The following is an 18,071-nucleotide window of genomic DNA, read 5'->3' as shown; positions in this document are numbered from 1 at the left end:
TTTTATCCTGCATTATCCTGCTACTTCCAGCAGGATAATGCACCATTTTAGTACATGTTCAAGAAACCAATTTGAAATGATTCAAGCTTTGTGACATGGTGCATTATCCTGCTGGAAGTAGCCATCAAAGGATGGGTACATGGTGTTCATAAAGGGATGGACATGGTAAGAAACAATGCTCCGGTAGGCTGTGGCATTTAAATGATGCCCAATTGGCACTAAGGGGCTTAAAGTGTGCCAAGAAAACATCCCCCACACCATTACACCAAATTCTGACTACACTATCTGAATGTCTCAACAGAAATCGAGACTCATCAGACCAGGAGACATTTTTCCATTCTTCAAGTCTTTCCAATACTGTCACATGGAATTGATGTTGATAGTGTTGAAATTATGCAGCCAAGTGATAGATATCTCAGATCATTATTTAGTTTTGTGCAAACTTCATATAGCCAAAATTGTAAATTCTACTTCTTGTTACAAGTATGGAAGAACCATCACTTCTACCACAAAAGACTGCTTTTTAAGTTATCTTCCTGATGTATCCAAATTCCTTAGCATATCCAAAACCTCAGAACAACTTGATGATGTAACAGAAACTATGGACTCTCTCTTTTCTAGCACTTTAAATACAGTTGCTCCTTTACGCTTAAGAAAGGTTAAGGAAACCAGTATGACACCATGGTATAATGAGCATACTCACACTCTAAAGAGAGCAGCCCGAAAAATGGAGCACAGCTGGAGGAAAACAAAACTAGAGGTATTTCATATTGCTTGGCGGGAAAGTAACCTATCCTACAGAAAAGCATTAAAAACTGCTAGATCCGATTACTTTTCTTCTCTTTTAGAAGAAAACAAACATAACCCCAGGTATTCAACACAGTTGCCAAATTAATGAAAAATAAAGCCTCAACAATTGTTGACATTTCCCAAAATCACAGCAGTAATGACTTTTATGAACTACTTTACTTCTAAATATTAGAGATAAAATTGACACAATTGACCACAACATTCTTTTGCATAGACTTGAACACTTTGTTGGCATTAATGGGAAGTGCATTAGCATGGTTTAAATCGTACTTATATGACCGCCATCAGTTCGTAGCAGTGAATGAAGATCACTGCTACATATCATATCGATCACAAGTGCAGTATGGAGTACCTCAAGGCTCAGTACTAGGGCCGCTACTCTTCAAGCTTTATATGTTACCCTTGGGAGATATCATCAGGAAACATGGTGTTAGCTTTCACTGTTATGCTGGTGATACTCCGCTCTATATTTCTACGCGGCCCAGTGAAACACACCAATTTGAAAAACTAATGGATTGCATAGTCGATATAAAAAACTGGATGACGAGTAATTTCTTACTGCTAAATTCTGAAAAAACAGAGATGTTAATTATAGGACCTAAAAACTCTGCATGTAATAACCTAGAAAACTGTCTAAGACTTGATGGCTGCTCTGTCAATTATTAGTCATCAGTTAGGAACCTAGGTGTGCTATTTGATTGCAATCTTTCTTTAGAAAGCCACGTTTCTAGCATTTGTAAAACTTAATTTTTCCATCTCAAAAATATATCTAAATTACGGCCTATGCTCTCAATGTCAAATGCAGGAATGTTAATCCATGCATTTATGACCTCAAGGTTAGATTATTGTAATGCTTTATTGGGTGGTTTTTCTGCACGCTTAGTAAACAAACTACAGCTAGTCCAAAATGCAGCAGCAAGAGTTCTTACTAGAACCAGGAAGTATGACCATATTAGCCCGGGCCTTTTTCCTATTTGGCGCCTAAACTCTGGAATAACTTACCTAACATCGTTCGGGAGGCAGACACACTCTTGCAGTTTAAATCTAGATTAAAGACCCATCTCTTTAACCTGGCTTACACATAACATACTAATATGCTTTTAATATCCAAATCAGTTAAAGGATTTTTAGGCTGCATTAATTAGGTAAACCGGAACCGGGAACACTTCCCATACCACTCGATGTACTTGCTACATCATTAGAAGAATGGCATCTACGCTAATATTAGTCTGTTTCTCTCTTATTCCGAGGTCACCGTAGCCAACAGATCCAGTCTGTATCCAGATCACAGGGTCACTGCAGTCACCCGGATCCAGTACGTATCCAGACCAGATGGTGGATCAGCACCTAGAAAGGACCTCTACATCCCTGAAAGACAGCGGAGACCAGGACAACTAGAGCCCCAGATACAGATCCCCTGTAAAGACCTTGTCTCAGATGACCATCAGAACAAGACCACAGGAAACAGATGATTCTTCTGCACAATCTGACTTTGCTGTAGCCTTGAATTGAACTACTGGTTTCATCTGGTCAGAGGAGAACTGGCCCCCCAACTGAGCCTGGTTTCTCCCAAGGTTTTTTTTCTCCATTCTGTCACCGATGGATTTTTGGTTCCTTGTCGCTGTCGCCTCTGGCTTGCCTAGTTTGGGTCACTTCATCTACAGTGATATCGTTGACTTGATTGCAATTAAATGCACAGACACTATTATAACTGAACAGAGATGACATCACTGAGTTCAATGATGAACTGCCATTAACTGTCATTTTGCATTATTGACACACTGTTTTGCTAATGAATGTTGTTCAGTTGCTTTAACGCAATGTATTTTGTTTAAAGTGCTAAATAAATAAAGGTGGCTTGACTTGACTTCAACTGTCCAATTTTGGTGGGCTCGTGCAAATTGTAGCCTCTTTTTCCTATTTGTACTGGAGATGAGTGGTACCCAGTGGGGTCTTCTGCTGTTGTAGCCTATCTAAGTGGCGGAAGTCTCTGCGTTCAGCGCAAATTCCGCCCTGCAGCTGATTCTAAGGCCGGCGACACACTGGCTGCGTGGCGTGAGCGTGGCATTTCTGCTGCATGTCAGTTGCATGACGGCTGCTTTGCGTTTTCTGTGTCTTTACACACCAGAATCGTGCCTGACGCGGCGCTGGCACGCTGCTCCTTTTGTAGGTGACATAGAGGGAGACCGCCGACAGACCAGTATCTTGTCTTCACGACAACAATATCTATACTTCATGTTGAGCATAAATATAAAGCCTACTGATAAAGGACACCGTCAACAGTATTGATGGCAAAATAGATAATGTTTGACAGGTGCAATATGCCAGTGTGTCACCGGCCTAAGGTTTTCAAAACACATCACACGAGTGTGAACATCACTACAACTAGGAAAAAAAAGATTGTAATTCAAACGCAGCTCCCGTTGGCATTTAAACAGACCTTTGCTCTTAATTCCGATCGGTCTAACGCAATAACGAAATCTGAACAGGTCTAAAAACTGAAACTGTTGATGCTGCACTTTACACTTTGGAAAAGTTATATATATATTTTAAATATGAGCAGGCCTACAAGCTGGGATTGGTAATGCTGCACTGTAATCATAGTTATTTATTTATATTTTTCATTATATTTTACTATATGATATTGGTTTGAGACTGAGAGTATTTTATTTAGTGGAGAACTTTGCAGCAGTATTTTATTTCCTATTCTTTTTTTATTTTATATATATTTTATTAAAAAGTATTTTAAAAAAGTGTAAACAAATTGTTAAAAAATAGTTTATAGTAATAAACAACCTGCAGTTTAATGTTTGCATTTCTCTCCCTTACTGTACCGAAAATGAACCGAACCGTGACTTTAAAACCAAGGTACCGTGATTTTTGCGTACTGTTACACCCAATATATATATATATATATATATATATATATATATATATATATAAGGACAGACCAAAAGTTTGGACACACCTTCTCATTCAAAGAGTTTTCTTTATTTTCATGACTATGACAATTGTAGAGTCACACTGAAGGCATCAAGGGCTATTTGACCAAGAAGGAGAGTGATGGGGTGCTGCGCCAGATGACCTGGCCTCCACAGTCACTGGACCTGAACCCAATCGAGATGGTTTAGGGGTGAGCTGGACCGCAGACTGAAGGCAAAAGGGCCAACAAGCATCTCTCGGGGAACTCCTTCAAGACTGTTGGAAGACCATTTCAGGTGATGGATCATCAGTTAAGCTTCACAGACCACATTGCTACAACTACCCGGTCCTGCAGGTTTGCCTTATACAACATTAGGAAGATTAGACCCTTCCTGTCAGAGCAAGCAACCCAACTTCTTGTCCAAGCTCTTGTTCTCTCCAGACTGGACTATTGTAATGCTCTCCTGGCGGGCCTTCCTGCATGTACTGTCAAGCCTCTGCAATTGATCCAGAATGCAGCAGCGAGGGTTGTCTTCAATGAGCCAAAGAAAGCTCACGTTACTCCGCTCCTCATCAGGTTACACTGGCTACCAGTAGCTGCTCGCATCAAATTCAAGGTACTGATGCTAGCCTACAAGACGACCACTGGCACGGCACCAACTTACCTAAACTCATTGGTTAAATCTTATGTGCCCTCCAGAAGTTTGCGCTCTGCAAGTGATCGACGCCTTGTGGTACCATCCCAAAGAAGTTCAAAATCACTCTCAAGGACCTTTTCCTGGACTGTCCCCAGCTGGTGGAATGACCTCCCAATCTCAATTCGTACAGCTGAGTCTTTACTCATTTTCAAGAAACAGCTAAAGACTCATCTTTTTCGCCTGCACTTAACCAACTAACACTAGCACTTTTCCTTTTCTTGTCTTTTTATTAAAAAAAAAAAAAAAAAAAAAAAAAAAAAAATAAAAACCTACCTATGCATTCTATACTAGACTAACTGAGACTTGTCATGGCACTTGTACACTGTTGTTGTTCTCTTGTTGACCTGACTGCTTCTGTTGTTCTCATTTGTAAGTCGCTTTGGATAAAAGCGTCTGCTAAATGATTAAATGTAAATGTAAATGACTACCTCTTGAAGCTCATCAAGAGAACGCCAAGACTGTGCAAAGCAGTAATCAAAGCAAAAGGTGGCTACTTTGAAGAACCTAGAATATGACATATTTTCAGTTGTTTCACACTTTTTTGTTATGTATATAATTCCACATGTGTTAATTCATAGTTTTGATGCATTCAGTGTGACTATACAATTTACATAGTCATGAAAATAAAGAAAACTCTGAATGAGAAGGTGTGTCCAAACTTTTGGTCTGTACTGTATATATATATATATATATATATATATATATATATATATATATATATATATATACACAATTAGGTTCATCTCAAAATATTAGAAAAAGAAAACTTTCAAATAAAGTTTCATATATTCTAGATTCATTCCATGTAAATTAAAAAATTTCAAAAGGTTTTTTTGTGTGTGTATGTGTCTGTGTGTGCGATAGTGTATGTAATTTTTTTTTCCAATTAAAATTATTCAACCCCAGAGCCTGTATAATAATTTACAAATATAAGCTTTTCTGAAGCGTATCTGTTTAATGCATACTGAAAGTGATCAATATGTAATGTGATGTCAATATATAATATATATAATGCAGCTTGGTTTTAATTATTTAGCCTGTTTTAACATTGCTGTTCTTTACATCACTTAAAGGAAAAATAAATTGGCTATAGAGGCTGTTTAGTGAGGTTAAAATAGAAATTAATGCAGAACCACATTGCACTAACTTCAAAACCATGCCATTGGAAAATATGTATGCTGGACTAAAATTCGGAGTTCTACAGTGACATATCATGAGAAATGTAATTTTACTATATTAAATTTTGATTTTACAATCCCACTTCTTTAAATAAGTAAAATGGCAATTGAATTTGGATTTATTTTGTAACCATTTAAACGTTACTTTTGTAATGTTCAGCAGGAATTGTAGTAGTATTATATTGTAAATGCAATCCCTAATACAATTTGTAATATGAATCTAATTTATATTTTGTCAGTCACTACTTAGAAGAAAATACTTAAATGTTAAATGTTTAACTGCAGTATGTCATTAGTGGAAAATAAAAAATAGATATTCATTCTAATGTCTATTAAGATATATATGTATTTGTGTGTGTGTGTGTGTGTATAAAGTGAATGTTTTTTAATGGGGTGTCAGTGAAAGCATACACAACTCATGTCTTGAAATGATCAATTTATTGCAGATGTCAGTAAGGTCAGTGCATAATTTTATTTGATCTACAAACAGGAATCAAAATAGGACTCAATCTCAGTTGATTGGTGCATTAAATATGTGATTGATGTGTTCCAAAGAACAAATGTTTACTACACATTCTTGACATCGCAATAGACAAACTGAATCCTCACTTGACATGTCATTTGTCACCTTTAAAGACTCATTCATTTACATTTCTGAATAAAACTGATTAATGATGCAAAGCTGTAACTAACCTGGAGAAGAAAAAAATGATCTTAAAACTCCTCTCCCTCCTCTTCTCCTTCTCCCTCGACTGAATCTACACCCACCTCCTCATAATCTTTCTCCAGAGCTGCCATGTCTTCTCTAGCCTCGGAGAACTCTCCCTCCTCCATACCTTCACCTACATACCAGTGCACAAAGGCACGCTTGGCGTACATCAGATCGAACTTATGATCAAGTCTGGCCCAAGCCTCTGCAATAGCAGTGGTGTTGCTTAGCATGCACACAGCTCGCTGTACCTTAGCCAAATCACCACCAGGTACAACGGTAGGGGGCTGGTAGTTGATACCAACCTTGAAACCAGTTGGACACCAGTCCACAAACTGAATGCTGCGCTTGGTCTTTATGGTGGCAATAGCAGCATTTACATCTTTAGGTACAACATCACCACGGTACAACAGACAACAAGCCATGTACTTGCCGTGACGTGGGTCACATTTGACCATCTGATTAGATGGCTCAAAGCAAGCATTAGTGATCTCAGCCACTGAGAGCTGCTCATGGTAAGCTTTCTCAGCTGAGATCACAGGAGCGTAAGTTGCTAAAGGAAAATGGATACGTGGATACGGCACCAAGTTTGTCTGAAACTCAGTTAAGTCAACATTCAAGGCGCCATCAAACCGTAGGGAGGCAGTAATGGAGGACACAATCTGGCTGATCAGCCTGTTAAGGTTAGTGTAAGTGGGACGCTCGATATCGAGGTTTCTACGGCAGATGTCATAGATGGCCTCATTGTCGACCATGAAAGCACAATCTGAGTGCTCGAGGGTGGTGTGGGTGGTAAGAATGGAGTTGTAGGGCTCCACCACAGCAGTAGACACCTGTGGAGCTGGGTAGATGGAGAACTCAAGCTTGGACTTCTTTCCATAATCAACAGAAAGGCGCTCCATCAGTAAAGAGGTGAAACCAGAACCAGTTCCCCCTCCAAAGCTGTGGAACACCAAGAAGCCCTGAAGTCCAGTGCACTGGTCAGCCTATGAAGAGGGGGGTGGAAAGAAACAGTTATCAAGTCTGTCATATTTAATATTGAGTTAAAACCTAAACAAATGTTGAATGAAAACAGGCGGACTGCGATTACAAGGATGTCTTACCAGTTTGCGAATCCTGTCAAGAACCAGATCAATGATTTCTTTGCCAATAGTGTAATGGCCACGAGCGTAGTTGTTAGCTGCATCCTCCTTTCCAGTGATCAGCTGCTCAGGGTGGAAAAGCTGACGGTAAATTCCGGTGCGAACCTCATCTGAACCACAAAAAAACAATTTGGAGAGAATGAAATCTTTGAAACTCCTGGACTAACTATAAGAGAAGGCTAATCAAGCAATTACCAACCAATCACAGTGGGCTCCAGATCTACAAACACGGCCCTGGGAACATGCTTGCCAGCTCCTGTCTCACTGAAAAAAGTGTTGAAGGAGTCATCCCCTCCACCAATGGTCTTATCACTGGGCATCTGTCCATCCGGCTGAATCCCATGCTCAAGGCAGTAAAGTTCCCAGCAGGCATTGCCAATCTGGACACCGGCTTGACCCACATGAATGGAAATACACTCACGCTGTTGTGGAAAAGGGAAATAAATGACTCTGTCATAAACATTCATCCTGACAATTAGGATAATTACCAGTATTGAGACACAACAAAGCTTTATAAAATGAAAATTTATAATGATATATTTGATTACATGACAGATTGAATTCAAAGTCAAATTTTGACTTACTACGTGACTATAAGATAGAAATGTACATACTTTGCCAATGTAAATTGGGTGTTGTAAAAAGTTTGACATAACATGCAATTCTATTCTTTAGATAAGATTGAATATGGCCAAAGAGAGAGGCAAGAGCAACTATGGATGCCACCTGCCTCCTCCTCTCCTATTTGACAAGCTCAAGCTCCACCCAGCTGTTCCCTATTTCTTGCCTGGCAACATGGGTTTACTTAGAACTACAAGCCATTTTACAAATTGCAGCACAGTGTTTCAATCTACAGTCTATGCAATATAAATTCAAGCAATACCAGGGTTTATTATTATGCGTTTAAACATCATTTCTTTGCTGATAGGTATAACTGAGTTTGTTTAAAACAATCTTACACTCAGAAGAATACTGTTTCTGGTAGGCTACAGCATATGTTTCCTGGGTTTAGCTGGTCAGAGTAGATTATTTATTTAGAGTAGTGCATTTAATGAGATTATGGCTGTCTGCATATGCTGCATTGTGCGCTCACTGCTGTGTTTTTTTTTTTTAAATTTCACAAAACAAACGATTCCTATGTGCAAGGATAGTTCAAAACAAAACCAAACGTCTTTAGTCCACACATATATAAATGCATGTCCTTGTGAATTAAACCTCGGTTACTTAACAATCAATGGATCTGACCGTCTGAAGGTCTAATATATTTATGACGCACCCTTTCTGGCCACAGTTTTGTATTATAGACTATATTGTATAGGTGTTTTAATAATGTAATTATTAATCATGCCTAATAATCATCATCGCTTCGACGTAAAACAGTATCACTGTGGCAATCTTAACGATTGAGTCGCGCCAAATGAATACTGAAAACTAAAAAAATCATAGGCTACTAATAAACAGTTAATCAGCATCTAACAGACGAAAAGCGGTCACATATCCCGATCCAAATTAGCATAGAGTCTACAATATTCACCAGAATATTCATCAGGAATTTATACAGCAGATGCAGTTTATTAAAGTGATGGCACAGGTGTAGTGCTCCGCACACTGCCTCATCTAGAGCTACTATCCAATAATTATAATGTAGAGACACAATATTTAGCATATGCTTTCTTTAAAATAATATAGCCTAAAATGTAATAATACAGATAGTCAGCTACTCACCATTTTTGTATACTTTGGAATAATCTGGAAACAATACTTTGCTGTACTGCGTTACTGTTGTCGACGGCGAAGAGTCGATGTAGTAACTGCGCGCAATCCTCGAGTCGAGCCGCTTTTATACGCGACAGAGCGTCAGGATATGTGACCTTCTACAACACTTGTTTCATTCAGGCTTTTTGCGTGCCATTGATTTATTAATAATCTCTGGGGGTAATTTGAAATAATTATCACTTTATGTAATTCCCAGCGCATTTTATGTAGGCTATACTTTTAAAAATTAAATAAAACCGCTATAGCTATGACACTGAGTCAAGTCAGTTCTGTCAGTTCGAGTTCTCTTTCAAAATCAGAAAGATTTATTTTGCATTCTTGTTGAACAGCTTTTTGGTGGGCTGCAGTATTGTGACGTCATCTACTGCAGCAGAGTCTCAGACGGGCGGTGGCCCTGGCGCGTTTAGATTGGTCCTACCAATATTGTCTAGACAGTTTATTAGGTTTTAAAACACATTATTGTGTTTGCATGGATCAGATGCGGCTGCATCAAAGCATTTAAAACGCGTCTATTTTTATTCATGTGTAACGATCGGTCTGTGTTGAATGTGTTATAAAAACTATGTAGGTTTATTGAAATTTTTGGTCAAAACAACACGTATGGCATAACATTTAAATATCATTTTAAAAGATTTTTAGTATGGATGTTTAATTCAGTCTAATACAATTACACGAAAGACTCTATGTGTGATGTGTGTAATCTGTCTTGGTTTCTGTGCATGCAGTATTATGTTTGGAGTGTTTTCAGAAGATGTATTTTGTTGTTCATAAGCTGAGCCACTCCCTCCTGCAGCTTGCTCTGTCATAGCGACATCTCCATCTTCTCTGCAGTGAGATCAGCACATATCAGCGTCTGCAGCAGCTGGGAACAACGACAAAATGGTAAGTGAATACTTTAATTTGTCTGTTAATTTTCTGCATTATAATGTTCATCTTATTTTGCTGTTTTGCGCTTTAATCAGAGGGTTTGCACAGTTCTGTAACGACTGGGTGAAGGAGTCGCAGGAAGCAAGTGCGAGATTAATGATATTTAATGAAGACAATGATACAGACAGTACTTGAGACACAAACAACGCTGGGAGGAATACACAGTCCAAGATGGTGGTGATGAGTGACGAATCCGGAAGGCGGAGGTGAGTAGGCAGCAGGAGAGGGTGACACAGGAACCACAGGGAAGCAAGCCGAAGGTAAGTGGTGTTGCTTGGTGGTGGGAAGGCGGGATGTATCCTCCTGTACGCTGGAGGTAGTTTGAGGCGGACTGTCACCGGACTAATGATCTTGGTGATAGTAAACGGGCCAATGAATTTGGGAGCTAATTTGTTCGAAACGGAACGGAGAGGAATATTGTTCGTAGAAAGCCACACTTTTTGACCCACGACGTTTGACCGGTGGCGATCGGCCTTGGCCTTAGTGCGCTCCCTCATCCGGAGCAGAGTCTCGCGGGCTCTGGTCCAGGTGCGGTGGCACCTCTGGACAAATGCGTGAGCGGAGGGGACCGCGACTTCAGATTCCAGACTAGGAAAAGCTGGTGGCTGGTAACCTAAGCTGCACTGAAACGGAGAGAGGCCCGTGGCTGACACTGGTAATGAATTGTGAGCGTACTCCACCATAGAGAGTTGTTGGCTCCAGGAAGAAGGATTCTTGGAGACCCAACATCACAACGTTCTCTCTGAATCTTGGTTGGCTCGCTCAGACTGCCCGTTACTCTGGGGATGATAACCCGAAGACAGGCTAACCATCGCTCCTAGCAACTTACAAAATTCTTTCCAAAATTTGGATATGAATTGGGATCCCCTGTCAGAAATCACGTCTACCAGGAGGCCATGTAACCGAAAGACGTGATCTTGGACAGTGACCGCTGTCTCCTTGGCTGTCGGTATGAAATGTGCTGCCTTCAAGAACTGGTCCACTATGGTCAAAACGACCGTCATGCCATTAGAGGGCGGGAGGGCGGTTACAAAATCTAGTGCGATATGTGACCAGGGTCTCGAAGGGAAGGACAGCGGTTGAAGAAGCCCATCAGGAGGCCGGTTAGACGACTTACCACTGGCGCAAACTGAGCAAACCAAAACAAAATCGTGGACGTCACGAGCCATAAGTGGCCACCAGAATCGCTGTTTAACTAACCCCTTGGTTCGGCTTATCCCTGGATGACAAGCAACGTTAGAGCAGTGACCCCACTGAATAACTTCGGACCGTAACTCTTCTGGCACAGATTCGGTGGGCAACCGGGCGGAGACATTACCCCTTCTAAGGCCATCTTGACCTTCGATTCGACCTCCCATACGAGTGTTGAGACGACTATTTTCTCAGATAAAATACACTCGGGAGTCACCGGGTGGGCGGAGGGATCAAAAAGACGTGACAAAGAATCAGGTTTGACATTTTTGGAACCCGGGCGGTACGACAGAGTAAAATCAAAACGACCGAAAAAAAGTGCCCACCGAGCCTGCCTGGAATTGAGTCTTTTGGCAGTTCTTATGTACTCTAAATTCTTGTGATCGGTCCACACAATGAAAGGTACCCCTGAACCTTCCAACCAGTGACACCACTCCTCTAAAGCTAATTTGATGGCCAACAATTCTCTGTTACCAATGTCATAATTGCGTTCAGCAGGAGATAACCGATGAGAGAAAAACGCACAGGGATGCATCTTATCATCCGAGGCAGCACGTTGGGAAAGAACTGCTCCTACCCTCACCTCTGATGCGTCGACCTCCACCACAAACTGCCGTGTGGGATCAGGGGCTACAAGGATGGGAGCCGAAACGGAGCAGCTCTTGAGGTTGGTAAATGCATTTTCGGATGCATCCGACCACCTGAACGGAGTACTGGGGGAGGTCAAGGCCGTCAGAGGTGAGACTAGTTGGCTGAAATTACGAATGAAACGTCGATAGAAATTGGCGAACCCCAGAAACCGCTGTAGGGCCTTACGGGAATCTGGAGATGGCCAATCTATCACAGCCTTAACCTTGTCAGGATCCATACGTATTCCCTCGGACAAGACGATATACCCTTGGAAGGGGACAGACTGTGCATGGAATACGCATTTCTCTGCCTTGACAAAAAGCCCATTCTCGAGTAATCTCTCGTCTGATGTGTTGAACATGTTCCTGGAGAGATGAAGAAAAAATCAGTATGTCATCCAGGTAAACATATATAAACTGATCTACCATGTCTCTCAACACGTCATTAACGAGTGCCTGGAAAACCCCTGGTGAGTTAGAGAGCCCGAACGGCATCACCAAATATTCAAAGTGCCCTCTAGGGGTGTTAAAGGTGGTTTTCCATTCATCCCCCTTCCTGATGCGGACCAAATGATAAGCGTTACGTAAATCCGATTTTGTGAATACGGATGCTCCCTGTAACCTCTCGAAAGCTGAAGACATCAACGGTAACGGATAGGTTTTCTTTATCATGATGTTGTTCAGCTCTCGGTAGTCAATACAAGGTCGCAGAGAACCATCCTTCTTACCCACAAAAAAGAGTCCCGCCCCCGCTGGCGAAGAGGAAGGGCGGGTGAACCTCGATGCCAAGGAATCAGAAATGTTTCTCCATGGCCTCCCTCTCCGGAATAGAAAGATAGTAAAGTTTGCCTTTAGGCGGAGACTTACCTGGCACTAAATCTATAGCACAGTCGTAGGGACGATGCGGAGGAAGAGAAGCAGCACGGGACTTACTGAACACCTCCTTCAGGTCCAAGTACTCTGCGGGCACGCTTGATAACACCATGGTCTCTTTCTGAAAGACAGAAACAGGCACAACAGGACAAGCAGAAACCAGACAAGACTCATGACAACTTTCACTCCACAAGGTGATTGTGTTGGAACCCCAATCCACTCGTGGATTATGTTTGATTAACCAGGAGTGACCTAAAACAATGGGAGCTACAGGGGAGTCCATGAGGTAAAATGATATGGTTTCACTGTGGTTGCCTGAGGTGAGCAGAGTTATGGGATCAGTGTAGTGGGTGACGTGTGGCAGTTCCTGGCCATTGAGTGCAGTGACATGGATGGGATGAGACACAGGAAGGACTGGAAGGTTCAAGTGACGTGCAAGGAGAGAGTCAATGAAATTACCTTCGGCCCCAGAGTCCAGAAGGGCGTGACAATCGTGAGTGTGGTTCTCCCACCGCAGTTTCACCGGGAGGAGAGTCGATGATGTGGTTGAGGACTTCCCGGCGGAGATCCCACCCGATAGTAGCCTCAAACTTACTACCGGGCTGGCTCTTTTTACCGGGCAGGAATGGATGGAATGCTCCGGCCACCACAATATAAGCTTAGTCCTTGGGACCTCCACCACTCTCTCTCCCTCCGGGAAAGCCAAGCTCTACCCACCTGCATGGGTTTGTTATCGTCGACGGGACCGACCATGTTCTCTCGACTCGAGCGGCCCCTTTACGGAGAGACGTAATGGCGTGTAGAACTGACTTGTCTACCCAGGCGGTTAATCCGAGCGTCCACCCGGAGTGCCAGGTCAATTAGGCCGTTGGCAGCTCGAGGAGGTAGATCACCTTCTGAACACGGTCGGCCAGCCCATACAGAAATCGATCCCACTTCGCCGCCTCGTTCCACTGGCACGCGGTCGCCAGGGTGCGGAACTGAATGGAATAGTCCACCACAGATTATTTTCCTTGTTTGAGGTCCGAGAGCTGGTGAGCAGCCTCCTTGCCGGCCGCGGCTCCCTGCCGGCAAACGCAACCTTGGACTCTCTGTCGCGAAGGTGCGGGGCTGCAATGCAAAATGCATGGAACATTTGTTAAGGAAAGTCTTGCGAAAGTTTGGCTCACCGGAGTAACTCTCTGACGCCGGAAGTCGCGGTTCTGGACGGAAGTGGTCCTGGGAGGTCTCCCGGGGGACGGGCGGCGCAGGCGGTGCGGTGAGCGCAGTGGGAGAGGTGAGTTGATGAATCCGCTGGGTGAGCTCGGACACCTGTGTCACCAGCACTTGGATCGTGTGTCCGGTGTTCACGATGCTCTCCTGCTGCTGATCCATGCGGTTGATGCTGTGGTGAATGAATTCAGACAGTGAAGTGGTGCTCGCTGCTTCCATGTTTGGTGAGAGCGTTCTGTAACGACTGGGTGAAGGAGTGGCAAGAAGCAAGTGCGAGATTAATGATATTTAATGAAGACAATGATACAGACAGTACTTGAGACACAAACAACGCTGGGAGGAATGCACAGTCCAAGATGGTGGTGATGAGTGACGAATCCGGAAGGCGGAGGTGAGTAGGCAGCAGGAGAGGGTGACACAGGAACTGCAGTGAAGCGAGCCGAAGGTAAGTGGTGTTGCTTGGTGGTGGGTTGCGTAGAGTGGGTTCAGGGGAAACACGGACATCCAATTAACAGATGACAATTAACAGAGATGCCCACAAACTAATCAGGGCTGACGCGTAACACACAGACTTCACCCACAAAGTGCAAAACCCAGAGATCACGGTTTAGCAACCGTGACAAGTTAAAAAAATTATTTTTGGTCGTCATTGTTAGAAGAGGAGTCAGAGAAGCATGATGAGCTGTCTATTATTCATGAGACAACATTTCTGGTTTGAGAGCCTAAAAGGCTACAGCTACGGCTAAACAGCTATGTTAAATAAAAAAAATAAACAATGAAATAAAAACTGGTTTAGCTTTTTTGAAATACATAACGGTGTTTGCACATTGCTGGATAATTATGCATCTGAAAATGTGCTGCTATTTTATTTTATTACAGTTATGAGTTTCATATTACAGCTTATAAAGTTTTTCTAACAACATGTTTTGTTGGTAAATGAATATAAATTTGTATTCAATGTGTTGTGTAATCAAATATATCATTTGAGAATTACATTTTATAAAGCCTCATTGTGTCTCAGTACTGGTAGGCTAATTATCCAAATATTCAGGATTTATGTTTATGACAGAGTCATTTATTTCCCTTTTCCACAATAGCGTGAGTGTATTTCCATTCATGTGGGTCAAGCCGGTGTCCAGATTGGCAATGCCTGCTGGGAACTTTACTGCCTTGAGCATGGGATTCAGCCGGATGGACAGATGCCCAGTGATAAGACCATTGGTGGAGGGGATGACTCCTTCAACACTTTTTTCAGTGAGACAGGAGCTGGCAAGCATGTTCCCAGGGCCGTGTTTGTAGATCTGGAGCCCACTGTGATTGGTTGGTAATTGCTTGATTAGCCTTCTCTTATAGTTAGTCCAGGAGTTTCAAAGATTTCATTCTCTCCAAATTGTTTTTTTGTGGTTCAGATGAGGTTCGCACCGGAACTTACCGTCAGCTTTTCCACCCTGAGCAGCTGATCACTGGAAAGGAGGATGCAGCTAACAACTACGCTCGTGGCCATTACACTATTGGCAAAGAAATCATTGATCTGGTTCTTGACAGGATTCACAAACTGGTAAGACATCCTTGTAATCGCCTGTTTTCATTCAACATTTGTTTAGGTTTAAACTCAATATTAAATATGACAGACTTGATAACTGTTTCTTTCCACCCCCCTCTTCATAGGCTGACCAGTGCACTGGACTTCAGGGCTTCTTGGTGTTCCACAGCTTTGGAGGAGGAACTGGTTCTGGTTTCACCTCTTTACTGATGGAGCGCCTTTCTGTTGATTATGGAAAGAAGTCCAAACTTGAGTTCTCCATCTACCCAGCTCCACAGGTGTCTACTGCTGTGGTGGAGCCCTACAACTCCATTCTTACCACCCACACCACCCTCGAGCACTCAGATTGTGCTTTCATGGTCGACAATGAGGCCATCTATGACATCTGCCGTAGAAACCTCGATATCGAGCGTCCCACTTACACCAACCTTAATAGGCTGATAGGTCAGATTGTGTCCTCCATTACTGCCTCCCTACGGTTTGATGGCGCCTTGAATGTTGACTTAACTGAGTTTCAGACAAACTTGGTGCCGTATCCACGTATCCATTTTCCTTTAGCAACTTACTCTCCTGTGATCTCAGCTGAGAAAGCTTACCATGAGCAGCTCTCAGTGGCTGAGATCACTAATGCTTGCTTTGAGCCATCTAATCAGATGGTCAAATGTGACCCACGTCACGGCAAGTACATGGCTTGTTGTCTGTTGTACCGTGGTGATGTTGTACCTAAAGATGTAAATGCTGCTATTGCCACCATAAAGACCAAGCGCAGCATTCAGTTTGTGGACTGGTGTCCAACTGGTTTCAAGGTTGGTATCAACTACCAGCCCCCTACCGTTGTACCTGGTGGTGATTTGGCTAAGGTACAGCGAGCTGTGTGCATGCTAAGCAACACCACTGCTATTGCAGAGGCTTGGGCCAGACTTGATCATAAGTTCGATCTGATGTATGCTAAGCGTGCCTTTGTGCACTGGTATGTAGGTGAAGGTATGGAGGAGGGAGAGTTCTCCGAGGCTAGAGAAGACATGGCAGCTCTGGAGAAAGATTATGAGGAGGTGGGTGTAGATTCAGTCGAGGGAGAAGGAGAAGAGGAGGGAGAGGAGTATTAGATTTCCTTCATTGTCATGCTTTCTCCAGAATGAAAATGAATAGCAGGTAGCCTTTAGACCAAATAATTTCACAAGTAAATGTTCTGCCTACTTGGTTTTAGCTTGAATGTGTGTAATTTGCTGACAAATGTTACAACGAAAACTAATTGGGTATATTCTGTGTGCTTTTTTTGTTTGTTCGTTTGTTTAAGGAACTTAATAAAAACCTTAAAATGAGCATTTGATCATTTTTTTAAATTAAATTTAAGGGGACTTGAACAATTAACTGTCCTTTCGTTTTTTTTTTCTTTTCTCTCTTTTTTTTTTAGAAAAACTAACTTTTTAAAACATCCTCCTGTTTTTCAAGCTTTTGTGAATGAAAAATGTTTCAGTTTCCAAATCAGTCAAATCAAATAATGCAGGAGTTTATTATCATTTTAAAAGCACAATTTTGAGCAAAAATAGGCTAATTGTATGAAGTCTCCTAAAAATGTATATAACTATTATTAATACTACAATGAATTAATTGGAAATTATTTGTAATTTTAGGTATAATTTATGCTACTAAAGGTATTATAATGACTATTGATTGTTATTATTTATTTATTTTGTACTTTTTAGTCAAGTTATTGTGCAGGTATGTATATTGATTTATTGATTGATTTATGTGGTACTAATGTGAAAGCACATCTCAGACAAATTTGACATTCTGCTACATTTGAAATATTAGAAAATCATAAACCTTTCCGATCGTCACATAATCCATGCATATGTTAAATGTTTTTGTTCCTAACTTAAAGTATCTCACAGATTTGACTTAGAAACTCCAATTAAACTTGTCATGTAGTGACAATTTTTAAAACTATGTGAAGACAATGAAAGAAAGATATTTAAAGGGTTCATGACATGAGAAATCTGCCTTGACCTTTGTACTATTAAAACATCCTGCAAGTTTCATAGCTTAAAATGTCCTCCTTATTTAAATAAAGCCCTAATTTTATCAAGCGCCACAAATGTCTCATTTGGATCTGAGGGGCATATACTACCTCCAGAGCAAGGCATCGACGAATAGTCATCTTCTCACCATAGACCTCGCCCACTGGCATCCAGTCGCTAACGGCTGACTTGATTATGCTTAATGGAGCACAGTCTCATGAAAATGCATGTAAACAGTACTCCAAATTAAAAAGAAAACTTGTGGTATTGATAACACAAAAATGGACTTTGGATTTCACAAAGAAACATTTGTTGAGAGATGAAGCGGTATTAGATCTGACTGCAGCTGCATCCGAAACCATAAGTAAATGATTTCATATTTTGATCATGTTGTCAAAACACTCACATGCAATAGCAAGGGGGCGGGGCATGGATACTAT

The 18,071-nt window shown here is 41.8% G+C and overlaps 2 protein-coding genes across 2 annotated transcripts; one reads left to right on the top strand and one right to left on the bottom strand.

The window, feature by feature from the left end:
* Positions 1-6,031: 6,031 nt before the first annotated feature.
* LOC132126691 (tubulin alpha-1B chain-like) lies at positions 6,032-9,339 on the bottom strand. The gene is made up of 4 exons (XM_059538127.1): positions 9,185-9,339; positions 7,659-7,881; positions 7,421-7,569; positions 6,032-7,303 (listed from the first exon to the last, which is right to left on the bottom strand). The coding sequence occupies exons 1-4, from the start codon at positions 9,185-9,187 to the stop codon at positions 6,323-6,325; spliced, it is 1,356 nt and encodes a 451-aa protein (XP_059394110.1). The 5' UTR covers positions 9,188-9,339; the 3' UTR covers positions 6,032-6,322.
* Positions 9,340-9,978: 639 nt separating this feature from the next.
* On the top strand, positions 9,979-16,933 carry LOC132126690 (tubulin alpha-1A chain-like). The gene is made up of 4 exons (XM_059538126.1): positions 9,979-10,117; positions 15,165-15,387; positions 15,477-15,625; positions 15,736-16,933. Exons 1-4 carry the CDS (start codon positions 10,115-10,117, stop codon positions 16,714-16,716), a joined length of 1,356 nt encoding a protein of 451 aa, XP_059394109.1. The 5' UTR covers positions 9,979-10,114; the 3' UTR covers positions 16,717-16,933.
* The last annotated feature ends 1,138 nt before the right edge of the window (positions 16,934-18,071 follow it).

The sequence above is a fragment of the Carassius carassius genome, chromosome 44, assembly GCF_963082965.1.
Source record: "Carassius carassius chromosome 44, fCarCar2.1, whole genome shotgun sequence".
NCBI classification, from domain to species: domain Eukaryota; kingdom Metazoa; phylum Chordata; class Actinopteri; order Cypriniformes; family Cyprinidae; genus Carassius; species Carassius carassius.
Note: the sequence above shows the minus strand (reverse complement) of the source record. Positions and strands in the feature narration are given on the sequence as shown.

What these genes read in the sequence shown, in the direction of transcription:
- LOC132126691 (XM_059538127.1), bottom strand. An exon ending in TCTGGAGCCCACTGTGATTG is followed by an intron (nt 7,570 to 7,658) that starts GTTGGTAATTGC and finishes TTTGTGGTTCAG; the next exon opens with ATGAGGTTCGCACCGGAATT. An exon ending in TTGACAGGATTCGCAAACTG is followed by an intron (nt 7,304 to 7,420) that starts GTAAGACATCCT and finishes CCCTCTTCATAG; the next exon opens with GCTGACCAGTGCACTGGACT.
- LOC132126690 (XM_059538126.1), top strand. An exon ending in TCTGGAGCCCACTGTGATTG is followed by an intron (nt 15,388 to 15,476) that starts GTTGGTAATTGC and finishes TTTGTGGTTCAG; the next exon opens with ATGAGGTTCGCACCGGAACT. An exon ending in TTGACAGGATTCACAAACTG is followed by an intron (nt 15,626 to 15,735) that starts GTAAGACATCCT and finishes CCCTCTTCATAG; the next exon opens with GCTGACCAGTGCACTGGACT.